Below are 21,263 nucleotides of genomic sequence, written 5' to 3' on the forward strand. Positions count from 1 at the left end.
TAAAATAAAATAAAATAAAAGCAAAATAAGCTGTTGAGAGATTAATTTTAATTTCTCCTAACAATATCAATATTATAATTACTAAAAAATGTGTATTTTTATTTTGTTTATACACTCTTTAAGGTATTGCCCAATGGGGGATGTATAGTAAAATTATTCTGTTTGAAGCTTGGAATAGTAACTCTTAGTGTGGTTATACCACCAAATGGATATAAAGTAACATTTAGTTTTGTTTTTGAAGCTCAGGGATTGCTATTTCTAAAATTTAATTTTGTTAGTTATGTAAGCAATTTACATAGCTCCATAGTCAAAGTTGAATACAAAGAATATTCAAAGAAATTTAACATCTAACCCTGTCACCACCACACAATCTTGTTCTTTCCTCATGGGTGACATGTTTTTGATGAAATTTATGATTTATGTTTTCATTTTTTAAATATAAATTTTAAAATATAAATGGTGGCATGATATGTTCACTTTTCTTACATTGCTTCTGTCACTTAACAGTACATCCTGAAAATCACTGGCTTATTTGAACATAGAAATAGGCCTTTTTTCTCGTATAGCTGTCTAATACTCCATTGTACGAATGTACCAATCTATTTAACTAGTCCTTTTCACTTAACAGTATATCCTGAAAATCACTGGCTTATTTGAACATAGAAATAGGCCTTGTTTCTCGTATAGCTGTCTAATACTCCATTGTACGAATGTACCAATCTATTTAACTAGTCCTTTATGTCTTTTGTCATTACAAATAGTCCTGCAATAGGTAGGCTTATGTATACATGTTTCAGATTCTTCCCAGTGTATCTTTCGGAGGGATTTCTAAAAGAGAGATTACCGGATTAAGAATTAAATGTACATGTAATTTTGCTATTGGCTAAATTTTCCTCCTTAGGTGTGTACCATTTTTCATTTATACCAGCAAATTATGAGAGTTTTCTCAAAAGCTTGTCAACAGAATATATTGTCAGACTTTGGGGTATTTGACCAATCTGATAGGTTTTTTAGAAAATAGTATTTCAGTGTATCTTGCTATTATGGTGAGGTTGATAATTTCACATGATTAAGAGCTCTTTACACTGAACTATTTATTTCTGTAGCCAATTTTTATAGACTTACTCCAGTAGTTCTAGAAACTGCTTATATATTTTCCTTTACTTCTGCTATTCAATATTATTAGTATAATTTTTCTCATTTTCATTATTGTTTATTGATTTTGAGTAACAGAGAAGCTTTTCTCCTTCGCAACTTACAGAGGAATTCTGCCATGTTTTCTTTTATTATTTATTTGGTTTCACATTTTTCATTTAAATATCTGATGTATTTGGAATTTATTCTGTTGTATAGGGTGAGCAAGAGGACAAATTTTAATCTTTTCCAATATACTTTTCCATATTTAGCTATGCACCACCAGTTATTAAAATACATACTCTCCTCCAATGATTTTACTTCCTGCTTTTTCCAGATCCCAAGTTTGTACACGTGATTGGGTCTATTTCTAGATTTTGTTGTGTTACAATGATCTGTCTGTCCTTATTTTTCTTGATCTATCTACAGGCAAAAGTACCTACTGTTTTTATTATAAGACTTTGCAGTATATTTTAATATTGGGTGGGGCTATGGTCCTCTACTCTCTACTTTTTCAGTATTTTCTTAGCTATTTTTGAATGTTTCTTCTTCCAAATTAATTTTATAGTTAGCTGCTCCAGATAAAAAGAAAGAATTATTGGCCTATACTGTTGTTGATCCTGTTTGTTCCAGGCTTCTTCAAAATCAAATTGTATTAGCTAATCTCACTCTTTCATAATCCTTCATCTTTATTTTTCTTCTTCAGTTTCTCCTGTAAGTAAACAGACGTTCTTCCCTTGTCCTAACACAAACACACATGCACACACACACGCACATACATTTGTGCATGCTCACATGCACGTGTGTACACACACTTCATAGTGTTCACCTTTTCTCTTGTTATCTTTCTTTTATCAAACTAACTACACTCCATGTCTTCATATTACCACCTCACATTTACTTTTGACACATTTCTTTTTCTCCTGTCCCATTTTGAGAGAACATTGTCAAATATAAATTATCCTTATTTTTCTTGATCCATCAACAGGTATATTTTTTCTTGGATCCTCTTTCTCTGTCTTCCTTCTGAATTTGTGTTCTCGGTATTTCTTCTGAATTTAAGTTTTTAACAAAGTATTTGTATGAGAATCACATGTGAAATTCTCAAACTTGCAGAATAATGCTGCTTTAGAAATGACTCATTAGACACTTTATATTTCTAAAGGAAAAAACTGGCAATATCTCAAATAGCAGGTAAATTATAATGAAACATTGGAAAATACTTAAAATTTAAAAATTCACTAAATTGCTAATATCTTCTTTCAATCAATTGGCAATAATTTTTTTTTTTTTGTCTTTTTGTCTTTTTCCATGTCCGGCAACGGATCACAACCCTCAGTGTTGCCCCCGTACCGGACCGGGGACCTCTAAGGATGGCAGAGATAGAATTTGAGGACCTGTGTTCCTTGAGAAAATATATAAAGTTACTACAAATTCTGATTGCTTTTTATTGATTTTTTTTGTAAATTAATATAATTTTTAAAACATATTCTACTTAAAGATGAACTAGCTGTGTGTTTTGGGGCTAGTCATTATCTCTCTGAACTTCACATTCTACAACCATCAAGTGAGGATAAGAAAGTATTTCCCAGGGGCGTGATGTGATAGTTATAACTGTCAAATAATAGAATGCATGGGAAGTGATATCTTAACCTATCAACTACACTGCAATGCGACTAATAGCTATTTTCTGTCTGTTAATAACTAGCATTATTCTTCAACAATCTTTTTGGAATGGCTCTCACACTCGTTAAAATTACTCTTTCTAACTATTAACAGATTCTTAATGATTAGCTCATAGAACGGCAGGCATTTTTAATAGTGTGAGCTGGCAAGTTAAGTCTTCCTGGTGTGACTCCTGCTATAGGGGCTAGCTGACTTTGACATGAATTATTATGGTTCATACTGTTAGTAAAAGATGGAAAGCCAAAGGGAAAATAAAAAGAAATAATTTGAAATAACAAAGAGCTAATTAATAGTGTCAAGACCTGTCTTTTATTATATCCACCAGAAAGCCGTATTATTTAATGTAAACTTATAATTTGCCTGAAATTGTGGCTAGATTAACCAAGAACTTTTTTAATAGCTAAAAAGATGACTTAGTTCTCAGTCATTGCCTTTCTTATGGAAAAGAAATGAGCAAAGTTTACAGGAAAGGATTGTTATTCCTACCCAAGCTATGATAGATAGACATGGTAGTAGCAGCAGTAGCAGCAGCGCTGGTGCTGGTGGTAGTAACAGTAACGCCATTACCTTCTGTTTTCAGACTCATATAATTCACTGATTACTTTCATAGGTTTTTTAAACAGAATATTCCTCCAAATTCTAATGAATGTGTCAGGAACTTTTCTCTAGCACAAAATTTTTCACAGATTTATCCTAAAACATATTACCAAAGACAGAAAAGTCATTTTCTTCTAGAATAGTTGCAATATTTAGGGCTTAGAAAGAATAATTACTTGAGATCACTCTAATGACTTCATTAACAATTTATTATTTCAATAGAAATAAGCACTGGATTTTTATTGCTCAGTGAGGTATATCATTTAACTTTTTCCTATATAATTGAATACATAGTATTAATATGTGTGTGTGTGTGTGTGTGTGTGTGTGTGTGTATGATCAGTATGTTCCAAGTATTGATTCCCAGAAAATGGATGATGATTTTGTGTTACTCTGTATGTCTAGAACTAGATTCTCACACGGTGTACTCAGAAACATAAGGATACAGAGTTTTTTTGTTTGTTATGGGTTTATGTTAATCTCATTCTATCCATAGAACATTAACAGAACAAAACAAACTAAATGGTTTTTCTTAATAGATAAAGCAATAAATCTTTCAACAAGGGTAATTGATGAGTTGGTGATTTGTAGTAAATGAAAATATTTAGGCAAGACATTTTCCATGTCTCCTTAAATTAAACCATAAAGTTTTATTTCATCTAGTTTTATCATATTCTTCCTAGAACATTAATTGTTCAATGCCAATATTTTTAAATAATTTACCACCACAGTTAACTTAATTGAATTTATACATATATTTATAAATATATACACATATTTTATTTATATGACTAGAAATTCAAATATCATGCATTGGCATATGTGTAAGAAAAATGTGGCCAATTTGAAGAAAATAAAACATTTTTTGCCATTGACAAAGGAAGTTAACTGGTTGAGTGTACTTTTTACTTTTAACATTTTGTTATGGGTTGAGTACACTCAACAAGACAGCAAAGAATCAGCTTTCTACATGCGGTAAAACAAGAAGGAGGAACTTCTGATTCTGACAGCCATTTATACTCTAAACTTAAATAGCTAGAAAAATATGAAACAATAGTGTGCGGACATTGGACAAAAGAAAGCATATAACTTCGTTTCCTGAGAGAAGAGAAATAAATGAGTTAAGCCCTTTCCAGGTCAAGAAGGGAGACCTAAAATAAGAACAAATGACCCATAACCAGTAGAAAAATCAATCAATAGAAACAGATTCAGAAAATGTATATTCAAGTAGTTGCTATAATACACTCTATATGTTTAGGATGGTAGAAGAAACATGAGCATGAGAAGGAGGTAAACTGAAGGTATAAAGGAGGCCAAATTAAACCTCCTAAAGGTGAATAATGCGGTATTCAAAGTAAAATACTCGATGGGATTAGCATCAGAATAGCTCTCACAGGATGAAATATCAATACGTATAAGCCACAGCGATAGACCATCCAAAATGCACCCCGTGGGAGGAAATCTGGAGGAAAAAAAAATGTTAGTTACTGGTGGAACAATATCAAATAATCTAACACATGTAATTGGAGTTTCAGAAGGAGAGAAAATGGATATTTCAAGAAATAATGGCCAAATTTTTTCTAAGTTTGATGAGAACTCTACCCAAAATCCAAAAATCTCAATGAAACCCAAGCATTATAAACATTAAGAAATAAAATGTCAAGACACAGTATACAAAATTGCTGAAAAGCAATGATAAGACACCTCAAAAAGAGTCAGAGTAAAAAGATACTTTATCAATGAGGAACAAATATAAGATGACAACAAACTTCTTGTTCGAAACTTTGCAAATCAAAAACCATTAGAAAGACATCTTTAGAGTACTTTAGTGTATATTTAGAAAATAAACTCTACCTAGAACTCAATACACAAAATAAATATCTTTCTAAAATAAAACCAGTTTTAGATAAACAAATGCTGAGAGAATTCATCAATAGCAAATGTCTACTATGAAAAATGATAAAAGTTACCAAGACAGAGGAAAATAATGCCAGGTGGAAATCTGGATCTAGACAAAAGAAATGGTAAATATATGGGTAAATACAAAATATATGTTTCTGTTTTGTTAAAAGATAATTTACTGTTTAAAGCAAACATAACATACATTGTGAGGTTCATATCACATACAGAAGCAAGAATATATGAAAATAATTCTGCAAATAATAGGGAGGGGGAATGGATATATAATGAAGTGAGGTTGTTTCACTACCTGTGAAGTCGTACAATATTAGTTAAGAGTAGCACACGATAAGTTGAAGTGGTATATGGTAAACTATAGAGAAGGGGACAGCAAACTAGAGCACACTAGCTTCTGTCACTGAAGCTGTCATCTGTGCTTGTTTATGTATTGCCCACAGCTGCCTTGAATCTACAGTGTAAGAGTTTAGTAAGTGCAACAAAGACCATATGGCCTGCAAAGCCTGAAATTTTTACTATCTGGTCCTTCATAGAACAAAAGTTTGCCAATCTATGACCCAGAGGAACTATAAAACAACTAAAGCAAAGAGATAACTAATAGTGCAATAGTGCAAATAAAATAGAAGAATTAAAAGGAGAAAAAAATTTTTAAAACCCTCAATTAATCCAAAAAGCAGAGAATGAAGAAAGGAAGAAGAATATTACTTGGGACAAGTGGAACACAACTAGCAAAGTAGTAAATTGAAACCCATTTATGTTGATAATTACATTAAATATAAACAGACAAAATATTAAAAGGCAGAGGTCATCAGATAAGATTAAAAGAAGCAAAACCCAACTATATGTTGTCTAAAAGAAACCCACTTAAAATTTTTAAAAGGTTAAAATTAAAAGCATAAAAAATATATTTCATGCATTAATAAATTAATATCAAAGTAGATCCACGCAATAAATGGATACATCACAAAACATTATGATGTTAAGATGTAAAAAAACACACAAACACACTATACGATTCCTAGAAAAGAGATTGCTCCTTGAAGTCAGTGATTGTTAGGGGTTAAGAGTTAGGGGAGGGAATTGACTGCAAAGAAGCATGAGAGAACTTTTCGGTATTAAGGAAATGTTCTATATAAAAATTACAGTAGTGGTTGCCTAACTGGATGCATTTGTTAGAACTCATTGAATGTGCACTTGGGATTAGTTCATTTCTTATGGTGTTTTTACGAACAAGCCTATGAGATAAACAATAATGATAATTATCCTAAAATATCTTAAATGATGTGTTCAAAATCATATAGGAAGTTCAGTTAACTTAGAAATAAACCTGTAACTAAAGACTCCTGACACCTGTTTTAAAGACCTGTATTACACAGTATATTGCCCTCCAAGAAAATTGCTGAAAAGGCCTGTGAAGGCAAGGACTTTCTTCCCATTGCTATATTCTCAGTATTAGAATTGCCTTTGGTTGTAGTCCTGCTCTGTTATCTTTACAAAATAACTGAATTGAAGAACAAAATAATAAATATCATGTGATAAATTATGATTTATCAATTGCCAAAATGCCTCTGTAAGTCAAGTGAAAGTACCACAGGATAGCTGCAAAATGGAAAACATGGCATATGTATGCTTATTTTTAAATTGTTTAAATACTATGTTCAATACATTTTTCTTCAACCTTCAGATACCATTTCAGGAGAAGTACCTTTAAATTTAAAGCAGTGGATCCAATCATTAAAATGAAAAAAATATAATAAGTTTGGTATTTGTGTTTCCAAAATCTTTCAGACTTTCTGTAATGTATTTACTCACTATTTTTAGATTATCAATTAGATTCATGGCTTTAAATTTAGAAGTACTTTGCCTAAAAACATATCAAACCCATTATTTGAAATGCAACTAATTCTATTTAAACCTAAATATACCCTATGTTCCTTACTTTGCAGACAATCCAGATAATTTTGGCCCACATCATTTAATATAAAATATTTTTCATCATAATATTTTGAAAGATACTAGGATTTATTGAAAATTTCAATTCACCAGGGCCACCCAATAGCCCTGAAGGTCTGTACTTGGTGGTGGCCTGGGAGTTGTGGGGCAGTGGAGAAAACACCTTACAAAACAAAACAGGACTTTGCACCATTGAAGAAATGTTTTTTAGAGTTGTTCATGTTTCTGAATTCCCTGCCACATTTAAATAATAGCAAGGCTGTTTTGGTCTTTTAATATTTACAGAAGGTAGTAACATAGATTTTAAAAAGTTAAGAAATATTGAATGCTCCATTTTGAAAGGAAAATTTAGTCTCTAGTAACTAGAGTTGTGTATGAAGCTAGTAAGTGATAGAGTGGCTCGTTGCAGAGTTGAAATTTAGGTATTTTTGAAATGTTGCTGTCTACGGCCATACCACCCTGAACGCGCCCGATCTCGTCTGAAATGTTGCTAAAATCATTCTACTGATTTTGATAATTATTTCATGCAATCTTCACTTCTGACTATATGCATGAAGGAAAATTAAGATAGCTCACTTTTTTTTCTTGGAATTTATCTTGCCTGTTATAAAATAGCTCTAAATTTTTGAAAGGTGATAAAAATCATTTTAAATAGAGGTTGGTTAAATAAAATTATTTTTCTATTCTTATCTCTGATCACCTTTTTTCCCCTAAAATATACGGGTCAGTTCAATAAAAATGGGTAAAATGGTTGTACTGATAAACACAGTTCAGCGTTCAACTGGAATACGAGGCAAGCAGGATCAGCCTTATAAAACCAGCCAGTCTGACAGATGGGTGACACGGAACGTGGGTGCAAGGTCAGTGAGGGGAAGGGAAATCTTCAGTAAGGTTATGCTAGTGCTAGTTGTTTGTATTTTTAGACTACATAGAAGGAGCAAGTAGGGTACAACTGAGATTATTTTCCCAACAAGGTATTTCTTTGTAGTAACTGAAGAAAAATATACCCTCTCTCTCATAGAGAACCTATTTCTTCTTGCTTTTTCTCGTTAGCGTTCACACCAGCTGTGCTATTTCCCATCCTCAAATCGTCTCCTTCCATTCCTCCCTCCCTTTCTCCGTTTCTCTCTCTCTCCCCCTCTGTCTCCCCGCCCCTCTCTCTCTGTCTCCCCCTCCTCTCTCTCTTTTTCCCTCCCTCTTTTCTAATCTCCTCCATTTTCACTGCTCCCAGGCTGCCACCGTCTCTCACCTGGGTTTCTGTCCCACAGTGACCACTCAGTATTCCCGAGTCTGAGCTTGCCCTCCCCCACCCGCACCAAGTTCATTTCCCACGTAGCAAAGTGATATATTTAATAGGAAATCAGATCATGCCACCAACCCCCCTGCCCCAGCCCCTTATAAGTTTTCAATGTTCTTTTATTGCACTTAGAATAAAATTCGGACTTCTCACCAAGGTCTGTAAAGCCCTCGAGGATCTGGCCTCGGCTTTTTCAACATCATCTTCGATTAATCTCCTCCGTGCTCACTTCAGTCCGTTCCCTGGCGGCTGCTTTCTGAAGATTAAACCAAACCATTTTAGGATTTCCCATTTGCTGTTCTGTTTGTTTGGCACACTGCTCCCCTATCTTTATATATCAGCACCTTTTATCACAATATACATACAATTATTTTTTATAATTTATAGCTTGATTTTGCCTGCTATAATAATAACAGATTCCCTTTACATAGCACTCGATATGAATTAGGAACTAAGTTTAAGAACTATATATTAATGTCAATATATTAATTTTAAATTGGATTACTTCTTTATAATTTAATTCTAACAACACTCTGTAAGGTAGCACTATTACTGTCCCCATTTTACAGGTGAGGAAACTGAGCACATAGAAATTAAGAGAAAATAATTTGCCTAAGATCGCAGAGTGAGTAATTAATTGACGGTGACAGAATTTCAATTTGGTTTCAGAGCCTTTGTTCTTAATTGGCCTCTCAGTGATGCTCGTAGTATATGAAATGTTTCTCTGATTATACAGCACGTAGTGGATATGCGCTTTCAGAAGTTATATTAGTCTACTAGGACTGCCACAACAAAATACCACTAGAGAGCTTCAAAGACTGGATGGTTTAAACAATAAAAATTTTATTTTCTCACAGTTCTGGAGGCTGGAAGATCATGGTGCCCAAAGGGCTGGTTTCTTCCTGAGGCCTCCCAACTTGGCTTGCACATGCTAGCCTTCTTACTGGGTCCTGACATGACCTGTTCTCTGTGTGTCTGCACTCCTTGTGTCTCTTCTTCTTATAAGGACACCAGTCTAATAACCTTATTTAGACCAAATCTAATAACCTCATTTAACTTTACCCCTTAAGGCTCTATTTCCAAATACAGTCACATTGATGATTAGGGAGATTTAATTGGTGATTAAAATTTGGGGGGGGGGGAACATAATTCATTCATAAAGGAAGAATTATTTAATGCTAACCTACACAAATATATGTAATACTTAAATATCTTTCTTAGCAAATTATATCCTCCTCTTTCACAAGGCCTTTTAAAATACTTAAACAAAAAAAAGGAAATATGCTTATGTGGAATAGGACTCATTAATTAATTATTTTGTAACAACTATAAGAGTATGATTTCATTTCCTTCTAAATATGCTCTATTTACATAAACCACTTTAAGCCTAATATTTGCTATTTTTTAAAATTTCAACTGAATAATTGTATGTGCTAATTATAGCAAGATGAGTTTCTTTGTGAATGCTGCTTGCAATCCTTGAACTTTACCCTATAGAATTTCTTTTAAAGTGTGCAGTATTCTAGGATGGGGTTTTTATCCCAATTTTTTACAAGAAGAAAATGGTTTCATTAAAGGGATCATGTCAATGATGGAACAATTATTTCAATGAAAATAATTTAAACTAAATAGCAGTTTTTATTTTGCCAAGGTCAGAGTTTAGCTATCAGAAACACAGTGAATGTATTCACAGCAGATTCCCTTAGTAGATATTTTCTTTGGGTAGGAAATAGAATGAAGCCAAATTTACCAAAGCAAATTCATTTTATGCAGTAAATATGGTGTTGTATTTTTGGTACAGAACCTTATTCTAATCAATTTGTCTTCTCATGGTCAATAATAATTTTTATGATAATATCTTAAAGATACAGCAAGGCTACCATATTTTCCCCTTCAGAATTAAGAAATAACTAAAAAATAGCCATAGGGGATGACTGATGGGAACGAATATATCAGACTTTTGGCTGATAAAAACTATTGTTGAATGTGTTTTGATGTGTGCCCCCAATAAGCTTTGTAAAAATCTCACTCCTTAATTCTTAAACACAAAGCCACAAAGAGAGAGAGACAACTGACAGCCTCCCCAACAGAGAAACACGGCAGGGAACAAGCAGGCCAGAATTGACTCTGTAGTGAGGCAGACGTGAGAGAGGAAGGAAATAGCTCTGGACTCAGCAACTCCTTCCAACCTAAATCAGGAAGATAACTCATTCCTGTCCTGAGGAAAAGCCAGTGAGGGGTGAGGGAAGAAACCAGCAGTGGTCACTTCTGATTCTGATGTTCTCCATGTCTTGATATAAACCATATAAAATTTGTGAATTGAGCACATTAGCAAAACATTTGCTCCAATTCCTGTTGTTCATAGCAAAATTAAAATCTTCAGTATCTTATAATCTTATATCTACTGTTGGAAATTTCTGCTATCTAGACAATTTTTACGTTTTTAACAGGCAAACCAAGTCACCAATAAATTTTGGCTTAATTCCAGAACTGAAAATGAGTTCAACACTTGTTAGTAATCAGGAAGGGAAGTTGGGTATCTGTGTTCACTGAGAAGTTGTCTGGTGGAACTGCTTTCCTTGTGTGACAGTTCTATGATGCCTCTGTTTACATAAGAAACTGAGTTGTACAAAGCCAAATGGAAAGGAGATTTTCTAGGAGACCTGTTGTATTTCACAATATGATGATTTAGTCTTCACAATGCGCTGTCCATCTCTGTTCCTTTGCATAGCAGCTGTGGAAATTCACACAAGGGAAAAATTTCTCGAAAAGCACACATGAATCAAAATTGCCTTTTATATAGAGAAATAATCTTGATAAGCTCTTGGCAGTGCACTATGCTTTCAACTGGAATCATTTCTTATTTGGAGTAAGCATCATCATATACTCATTGGAATTCTAAGCTCCAGCAGGTTGAGTTAGCCGTCTACTCTTAGTAATGATTGCAAGATTTAGCAAATGAAAATACAGGTCTCCCAGTGGAATTTGAATTTCAGATAAACAACAAATAATTTTTTTTAGTATAAGTATGTCACACGCAATAGTTGGAACATATTTATGCTTAAAAATTGTAGTTGTTTATTTCAAATTCATATTTCACTGGGCATTCTCTAATTTGCCAGACAACCCTAACCCTAACCCTAAATTGGAGGGTGCAACTGAACTGTAGTTTGAATATTAATTTGATGGGGCTATGATTATAATAGTCTTACTGGCAGATTCACAGTGGTTTCAATTATCCTGCAGTTTATCTGCCTTATAAGATAAATTTCCAAAGTCTATAAATTTTTTAATTTAAAAATAGGGTATATCTGAATATCAACTTGAAATACCATAACTGAAATTATTTTTTAATATTAACTTATATTTTATGAAAATAATATATATTCTAGTCAGCAAATTGTTTATCAGGGTCATCTATGTTGGCCTTAAAAAGTCTTTATTTTAATTTAATGCAGTAATTTGAATATTGATATATCTCTACTGGTATGAAGTTTAGTCTTAGATTTTGGATCAAAGTGCAAAGCTTAGTATTTCTTTTAGGAGTCACATTTCTCTGCAACTGATGAGACTAAAAGGAATACTGTGGCTGTAGAGCAGGATTTTTAAGAGTGTCATCACAGGCTAAAAACTTTATCCTTGGGAGAAATTACGTTTATTGTAGTATGTGTCCACATTGCTTTACATTTACATCTTATGATAACCTTGAAATCTAGAAAACTGAGAACCTATACCTGTTTGCTTTTTTTTAACTGTCCTATATATTACCAAATCAGCTTTCTATCCTTATAGCCTGAAGATGTCTTCAGAAAGAATTAGTCAAATTAAAAGGCATAGCCTTTTATATAAATATATATATATATATATATATATAGTAGAAAAAAAATGATTCAGAGGCATCCTTCCTTTAGAACTTATGGTTAAATTCTCTTCCAAAGGTTTCTTTGCATTCTGCAAAAGCAGTAGGGTGATTTATATCAGATGTATCATGAAATAAAGATCTTCAAGCTTCTTAGACACATTTCTATCATGTTTACTAAACACAATGTAATTAGATGATTTTTCAAAGAATTCACAATATGAATATCCCTCTCTGGGATTGCTGTCCATAACCCTAATTATTTTTTGTAATTGATAAGGCATAAAAACTCAAGTCAACATCTTGTCCAGCTTTTTCTTTAATAGAAATACATTTTTCAGCATAATAGCTTGAAGAGTAGACTGACTGGTTGTTCTAAACAGAATTAGATACTTTATTTTTATCATCTATTGGAACAAAAAATGGGTACATGTCGGATGTTTCCAATGACTGTAATTTGAAAATAGCTAGACTTATGTTCCCAATCAGGCTGTGAGCAAAACTTTGGCAAGTTCTTGTTGACAGCTATATAGTTTGAACATAAGCTGCTCTACAATAATTCCTGTAATTTTCTGTAAGTAGCATAACAAACTTGGCATTTATTTATCTTCTGGATGAAATGAATGATCATCAAAGTACCCTCTCCTACATCCTGATTAACCCATCTCCAGATACCAGACTAGAGCTGAATGATGTTGTGTAAGTTGATCTCATACCTCACATAAGTCATGTATTTTTAGAAAACTACCAATTTCTTTTTATATTTTTATTTCTGACATTCTAGCCCTTTTTTGTGATATAAATGTTTAGGAGCGCAAAGACTAATGTTTTTTCAGTAAACAAATGCATTTAATGTGTTGCTGTGTGCAGTACTATAAAAATTGTAGGATTGTTTAAAAGAAAGGGTATAAAAATAAGGAAATATCAACATGAATTCTGTATTCTGACAGCTAATATATATTTGCAGAAATAAGAAAAAACATAAATAATAAGAGAACAACTCAAAGTAAATCTTGAAATATCCCACACTATCTACTTCTAAATAACTTAAATTTCCTAAAAGAATAAAATAGGCCAAAACACTTATTAGGAAAAGATCTCTGGGAGTAATTTAAGTCATTGAAAAATATGTATGAGGGTGCTTCACAAAGTTCATGAAAAAATAGATTTGAAACATCATATGAATCTTGTCATGAACTTTTTCAGGTACGCTTGTACTGTGAATGTGTAATTGTAATTGCACTGCTTTAAATGTGGTATAGAGATGACTAAGACATTTTCCCTGACTTCAAAGTACTTAAATTCTAATTAACAGAACTATAATTTGAGCATGGGAAAGTTTAGTAGCAATATATAACATGACTTTGTCACTAATAAACAGCCTCAATTGAGTGAGATAGATGATGCTTTTCTAAACTCAAGGAGGAAGACATTATTGAGAGTTGGAGTGATTACGAAGGATGCTATAATTATACAACTAGACTCTAAAGGGTAGACAGGATTTGTATTGGTGGAGAGCAATGGACATTCCAGAATGGGGAAAATGGCTTGAGAAAATGCATGCTGTGGAATTGCATAAAATGTTTCAGTTGGCAGTTTGTCCAGTATAGAAGCTTTGTATTTTTAGCATTTCTCTTGTTAAGTAGTTAAACATAATATCAGAAACGTAAGTTAGACCTGACTCTGGAATGGGCTTTATATGATGAAATAGAGTTTAAACTCAACCTTATAGGTGATGGCAGCACTTTAATATATATTAAGCAAGAAAGTAGCAAGATTTTAGAAAAGGCACTTCGGGGAAGTAGAAAGAAATTCCTAAGGAGAATCTATTCTTGAGCTACTTGATCTTGTCCTGAACTTGATCAAGAGATGCTTACCCAAGGTAGCTAACTCCAGATTGTATTAGTGATGTGAAACAAATGCCAAAGATACAAAAGTATTGGTAGGTGTTAAGTCCACAAGACGTGTTTTTATCTGTAATCAGGAAAACAAATAAGGTCAGAGACTAGCAGAAGTAAGACTATTTTGTGATGCACTGAATAAATGGATCCATGCAAGTGGCTTAGAAGTGAAGCTAGTAAACTGCAAAGAATCAGAAGACTACTTTTATATGTTGCCAGTTTTGTGAGCAATTTTGGCTGGGGTGGAAACAGTATTATTCTTTTTAAAGGAGTTCTACAGGAAGCAATAGGACTGATTGGCAGGATGAATTAAGATTGGGATGGGTCTGAAAGTCAGGTAACCAGTTAAAAAGCAGGTGTGAGAGAGATAAGAATTTGTCATAGCATCAAGATAGTGGTTTGTAAAGGCAGGTTCATATGTAAATATATTTATGAAGGCAAACAGTGAGGCTTGGTCATTGACTTGGAAATTGGAGTCTAACATAGCTTTAAGGTTTCAAATCTGTGTGATTACAAAAAAACATGTTGTTTCATCAGAACAAGTCAGAATGGAGAGAAAAATTTTCAAACTGAAAAGAGGGGTTGTTGGCTGGGAAAAAGTGAGATGGTTGGCTAAGTCCAGATATATTCTCTAATTGGCTAAGTCCAGATATATTCTCTAATTGGCTAAGTCCAGATATATTCTCTAAAGTGCCAAGTGGAAATGTCTAGAAAGCATGGACATGTATGGCAGTACTGGAGATTTGAAGGTAAGCTAGTTATGTATAAAAAATATTTAGTTTTCATCTTCTAGATGAAGAAAACTAAAAAGAGAATGATTTTTCCCAAGAGATGCATAAAGAGGAAAACGTAGAAGAATGAATACTGGACTGTTGAATAATGTTTGGTTTTATGGCAGAAAGAGGAATGAGTTTCAAATACTTGATAGTGAAATACAACAGCAGGACTAACTGAACCTAAGATACAATTAGCAAGGACAATAATGTTCTATTTTACCATCAGATGACACTGGTTAGGACACAGGAGCTTTGAGAAATCAGATGAATAACAATTTAAACTACTAGAGTTCATAAGGCACTGCCAAAAATAATATCCAAGGACGTTGTTGAATTTACAGAGGACATTAAATAAGAGAAAAACATCATATTAATGATGTGCCTGGCTTTCAACTACCCACCCAAGAGCCTTCACTTAATACATTACTATAATAAAACAAAACTGCCCTTTTTTCTCTAGCATCCATTTCTATACATGTCTTCTTTCCTTTAAACCCATAAATTCAGGGAATTTTTATTAATTCTCCATTTTATGCCTTTTAATCCCAACTTTCTCATACCTCTTTTTCAATTAATTATAATTGTATTAATTACATAGAGTTTGCAAGTTATGCTTAATGTATTTGTGTTTCATAATAAATTGTAAGTTTCTTGAGCCTAATGGAATTATTTCCCATATTTTTGACAAACTGTTAAAGAACACGTTGTTAATCTTCTGAGTCTATGAACATGTCTTTCATCAAATATATATGTTTATAGTTTGAAATAATTTCCAAAACTTTTTAACTTATAAATAACATATGCATGTTACTATGTATACAGGTATTTTCAGAGACCTTTTGGACACTCTCCTTTTATTGGTTTTAAGCTAAAACAGCAGCTTGACTACTATTAAAAAAAAAATAAAAACCTTTGCTCACATCATTACAATGATCTGTTGTGGCACTGAAATAATTAAGTTTTAGTAGAACTGGAACTATGATAAAGCACCATGAAAAAAATGTCTACCGTGGCAAGTAGTGTATAAAAACACAGTTTAAGAAATTTGCTTTATTGAACTCATAGGTTTAGTAGTGTTAACCATAGAAAAAGGAGCTTTTGTCAGTACAGCAATGAATTTAGGGGATATGGACTGTACTCGTACCTTATATGCTTTTCTAAAAATTCACTTTCAAACGCTTATTCTAAATGAAGGGGAAGCATTAATTTGAGTCAGAGAACAATAAGTCACTAGATGATATCACGTTAAAACGCTAAATGTGCGCTATTAGTTTTCTTCATCGATCTGCAATGCTAATGATATTTAAAGTAATTATAAAGCAGTGTTCATGGATAACAAGATCCAGTTAATATATCCAAGAACACTAATCTCAACTTTTATTTGATTGAGAAAAAAAGCAGAGTGCAGTGCTTTCAATTGCCTCTTCTCATTTTCATTAAGGGGTATATTTTGTGAATATTTTCTCTTCAGTTTTTAAGAGAAGTACACTCGTCACTAGAGTCCTCACTTTTAGATTAGTTTCTCTGTTCATTTTTGCACCTCTTTCTGAAATTATTATAGAAGTATGAAATACTACTTTCATTCGCACCTGGCACAATACTTTCTTAGAGTGATGCATTGTGTATATTTACCTCTCTCCCTCCAAATCCTCAGTAACTTTCCACTGCTTTTAGAAAAGAAATAATTTTAATTTTCAGGATAAGTCCTGAAAATTAAGGACCTCAATTAGCTGTTTCCTACCTTTCTTTCTGACTTTACCTGCCACAACTTCCTGGTGTGACCGGTCTTCTAAAGTCAAACTCATTTTCTAAGCACATCAGGAACAGCCTCCTCTGAGTTCCCCCTTGTCTGAGTTTGGGGTGACCCCGGCTCCCCTCCTTTCAAGCCTGGAGAGACAAGTTCAAGCCAACTCACTCAATAAATTATATCCTAGTTCTTTCTGTTGTTCTTTTCTCTTTGTGTGATGTTCCAGGTTTCTTTTTCTTCTTTTTGTCTGTTTCATAAATCATACTCTAATCTGCAGGATAGGAGTAAGAGTTTGTGATTTTTTTATATTCCCAGGTGCTAGCACTGTGTCTTATAGGATCTCAAGAACTGGGCGTTGATGATATATACCAGCTGACAATCTGAAGTAAAACATCTCCGTTAAAATAAATTCTAACCTTAATGAAATGTTTGAGTTTGGCAGATGAAAATTTTCCTATTTCCCAGTAGACTGAATTAAGAATTATTTTTTTATTGTAGTACAATTGCTTTGTTAGTTCTTTTCTGTTGCATATAACGAAATACTTGGAACTGGGTACTTTGTGAGAAAACAAAATTTGTTGCTCATAGTTTCAGAAGCTGAGAAGTCCAAAGTCCAGAGAGCACATCTGGTGAGGGTCTTGGTGCTGGTGACAGTGACCCAGGGGTCTCACATGGCAGAAAATGGTGTAGCAGAGAGAGACTAATCTCTCATGTGCTCTTCTTTTAAAGCCCTCAAAACCACACCCATGACCACCATTATTAATCCATTCACTGCTGCAGGTCCTACAATCTAATCACCTCTTCAAGGCCCCACCTTTCAATTGCCATAATAGGATTTCTCACTCTCAGCAGTTACAGTGGGAATTAAGCTTCCAATACATGAACCTTGGAGGGACACAATTCAAGCAATCTACAGCAATCACTTACTACACCATAACTTGAATTTTAGATGAATAATTTTCCTGGTAATTAAAATATTATGTGTGCATAATATTTGCCATAACATTTATCAAATCATTAATTTTTATAGAATCATAGAATATTTCAATTGAAAAGACTGTGGGAATTCTTATTTTATGAATGATAAAAATAAAACTAAGAGAAGTTAAGTAATGGAAGAATCATCACTAGGATGTAGGTCTCCTTGATAGAAAAATGGCCAAAGTAAGAGATAATACATCAACAAAATACTAAAAGAAATCATAAACTTTTGATAAGATGAAGGTGCAGTTTTTATCATCCTAATCTTCTCAAGTATGGAAATGGTAATATAATTCCTGAAAAATCTTATAGGCCAACTAAACAGAAAATCCTTCCACCTGTGTTATATATTGAGTCACAGTTTAGATAACCTGAAAACTGAACAAATAGCAAAGTAGAAAGTTAAAGTGTCAGTGTGCATTAACGTTGCCTTTATTTATTATTACGAAGTTATTTGTTTTGTTTTCTTTTGTTAGATACTTAATTCGTCCAGATCCACTGGCATACCTTCCAAACAGTGAACCCAGTCGGAAAAACAGCATCTGCAATGCCACTGGTCAAGACTCTCGGGAGGAAACTCAGCTTTGATAAAAAGAAAACAACAGACTTTTTTTTCTCTACAAGGATCTTGCTTGAAACAAAAGTGTTGCTGCCATGAAAGAAACTAGATTGGAATATGTTCAATTCTCTCATATTTAAAAAGAAAAGTTATTCTCTTAGAAGTATAGATCATTTCGAAACTTAATGTAGTACTTATTGGTACTTCCTCTATTAATATTTGAAAGACACCAATGGAATGATTTTGAAAACCCAAATTAACACACAAAAATTTAAATCTGATATTTAATTGCTTGACAATTATGCAAATTGTATAAAGTCAAATTTTAAAATTATTAAGGTTTTATGGAAATCAACTAAAAATCTAAGTATATTTGGTGCATCACAATGGACATAGAAGATTGTTGCTCCTCTTAAAAGTTAAATGTGCTGTATTATATTATTTAAATTTACTGTTTTATAAAATGAACTCATCATAAATGTCTAGTCTTCTCCGCATAGAGATTAATCGACTTTTGTGGCTGACTTTTGTGTAAGAATCATAGTTTGCTTTAGAATGCAAATCTTTAAGTCACTTTAACCTTTTTTTGTCTGACTTTTCATATGATATCATATTCATTATAGCATTTGAGATGTTCATAGCATGTTTTATGACATTGAAGAAACTAGAACATAAACAAAAAGAAATATTAAGTACCTGATCTTTTTGATAACTTTATGTCTAGCACACATTTTATGCCCAAAGTGTACTAGAAAGCAGAGTGTACTATTGTTCACCTAAAAGAATGCCTAACATAGAGAAAGTACTTAATACACATTTGCTGATTTAAATTTAATCTGAGAATTAAAACATTAATTGGATTTCTTGAAATAGGCAGTAATGATTTTCATTAGACTCTTGAGCTTTAACATTGTTCATATATCTATATAGTAAATTTCATTTAAAGTATTTTAAAATTTTTAAAAAACTATGCTTTTTATGTACTATGAAGATAATTTAAAACATTACAATCTTCCCTCTGTTTTTAGTGCTGAATTAACCACACTTAAAAATATATGTTAAAAAATTTGATTAAATTTTGAAAAATCATCTATAAGAACTAATTTTAACATTTTGAGGAAAAGGCATAAAATAAAAATAAGTAATTCTTATCCTTTAATTGAATGTAAATTATGCAGAATTTGAGTTATAATTTTAAATATAAATTGACCCTTAGTGATGCTAATGCTTTTCTCTGTATTGCTTATTCTCCCTACAGAAATAAATCAAAAAGCACAAGATAATGCATAGATAGTTTACCAGGTAGTCGAAGTGTGTTAAAGTGTTCCCATGAGAGAAACACTGGCAAATTTACAAAGATATTTTTCTTCTAATTTTGTATTTTTCTTTATCTCTTAATCTGAAGTTGAGTTTAAATTTAATAAAAAATAAAACATGAGACTAGAAAAAGGCATTTTATTCTTTCTTTTTATAATGTAACAGATCAACTGAAAGGAAAATAGAATTTTGTTTTTAGAAAAGATAAAGAAAGCCTAATGTTCTCCAAATCTACCGAAATAAAAAAATAAAATGTGAACTAAAAAATTATAGCAATCGTATAATTTGGCTTAGTGAATATGAAAATTTTTTTAATTATTTTACATTACCCACATTTTAGAATAACAGGAACACCAGGAATTTCCCCTAAAGCAGAAAAGGCCTGTCTTTAGTCTTTTTTGATCACATAGAGAAGAAGAATTTATCATAGGTTACTTAAAATTGGGAGCACAGCTTAAAACTAAAAGATTGCAGGCATATGCATGTGTATATGTCATAAACATGTGAAATATATTTGAAAAACATAAATATTCACATATAAATTGTTAAAACTGAAGGCAGAATTGAACTAATACATGTAATGGAGAAAAATAATAAATATAATGAACTTGTTTTATATTTGCACGTCAGTAGTCAAGTATGATGTTTCTTTGAGTTGACATTTTCTTACTCCATTACAATTATTTTTCAGAATCAATGTGAGTTTTACAAATCTTCTACTTCCTCGCCAGATCTAAAGTTTAGTATTTTTGCATTAGGATAGTTGTCAAGACTAGGATTTTCAGCTAGGATATGATTATATTTCCTATAAAACTAAAAATTTTGTTTCATAAGTTTTAAAATAATTACTTTTGATTAAGAACATTAGTCCAAATTTACTATTTGACACAATTCAGATTTTGTTTCATAAATTTAAAAATAATTATTTTTGATTAAGAACGTTAGTCCAAATTTAATATTTGACACAATTCATATCAGCTTGCTATAATAATGATAGCTATTAGTTTACTAGATATATAGTTTATTAGTCTTTCTGTTATTTAAAGAATAAAACCGTGCTTTTAAAAGACTTAACAAACTGTTGCCTTTTAAAAATAATTTCCCTTGTTCATGAAAATAAAACATAAAGTCAATAGTCCCTGAAGCCCTCTGGGAATTGGCTCTGTTTATTGTCTATGTACCATTTTGCTACCAGTTACATTGAATTGCTTTAAAATAAGTAATAAAATTATTTCTGATGATGAAAACTCTTGGTGTTTTTTTTTTTTTTTCTGCCAGAACTTTAGTTGTTTAGACAAATCATGTGTTGAAACTATAAATTCATTTGTCACGTGTATACTTCACATTCAAAATAAACATGAAGGTGACCTCATTGGAAAAAACAGTGATAAATAAAACTGCAGTTGGATTACTTCTTAACATAATAGATCTGAATATTGGATTATAGCAGGAAAGGAGGAGGCAGGAAGGAAGGGGCGGGAGGGTAGAAATAGAAAGGAGAAAATGTGCAATGGGAAGAAAGGAAGAAAGAAGAAAAAT

The 21,263-nt window shown here is 32.4% G+C and overlaps 1 protein-coding gene across 1 annotated transcript in view; it reads left to right on the forward strand.

Moving 5' to 3' along the window:
* LOC103598507 (potassium channel subfamily T member 2-like) overlaps positions 1–19,806 on the forward strand; it is a gene marked incomplete at its 5' end in the record, with an annotated part of 230,756 nt that extends 210,950 nt beyond the window's left edge. Inside the window, 2 exon segments of the mRNA XM_008582500.1 lie at positions 13,058–13,142; positions 18,325–19,806. Coding sequence (XP_008580722.1) covers positions 13,058–13,142; positions 18,325–18,436 — 197 coding nt within the window.
* Between the last annotated feature and the right edge of the window lie 1,457 nt (positions 19,807–21,263).

Source organism: Galeopterus variegatus, unplaced genomic scaffold (assembly GCF_000696425.1).
Source record: "Galeopterus variegatus unplaced genomic scaffold, G_variegatus-3.0.2 Scaffold2648, whole genome shotgun sequence".
NCBI classification, from domain to species: domain Eukaryota; kingdom Metazoa; phylum Chordata; class Mammalia; order Dermoptera; family Cynocephalidae; genus Galeopterus; species Galeopterus variegatus.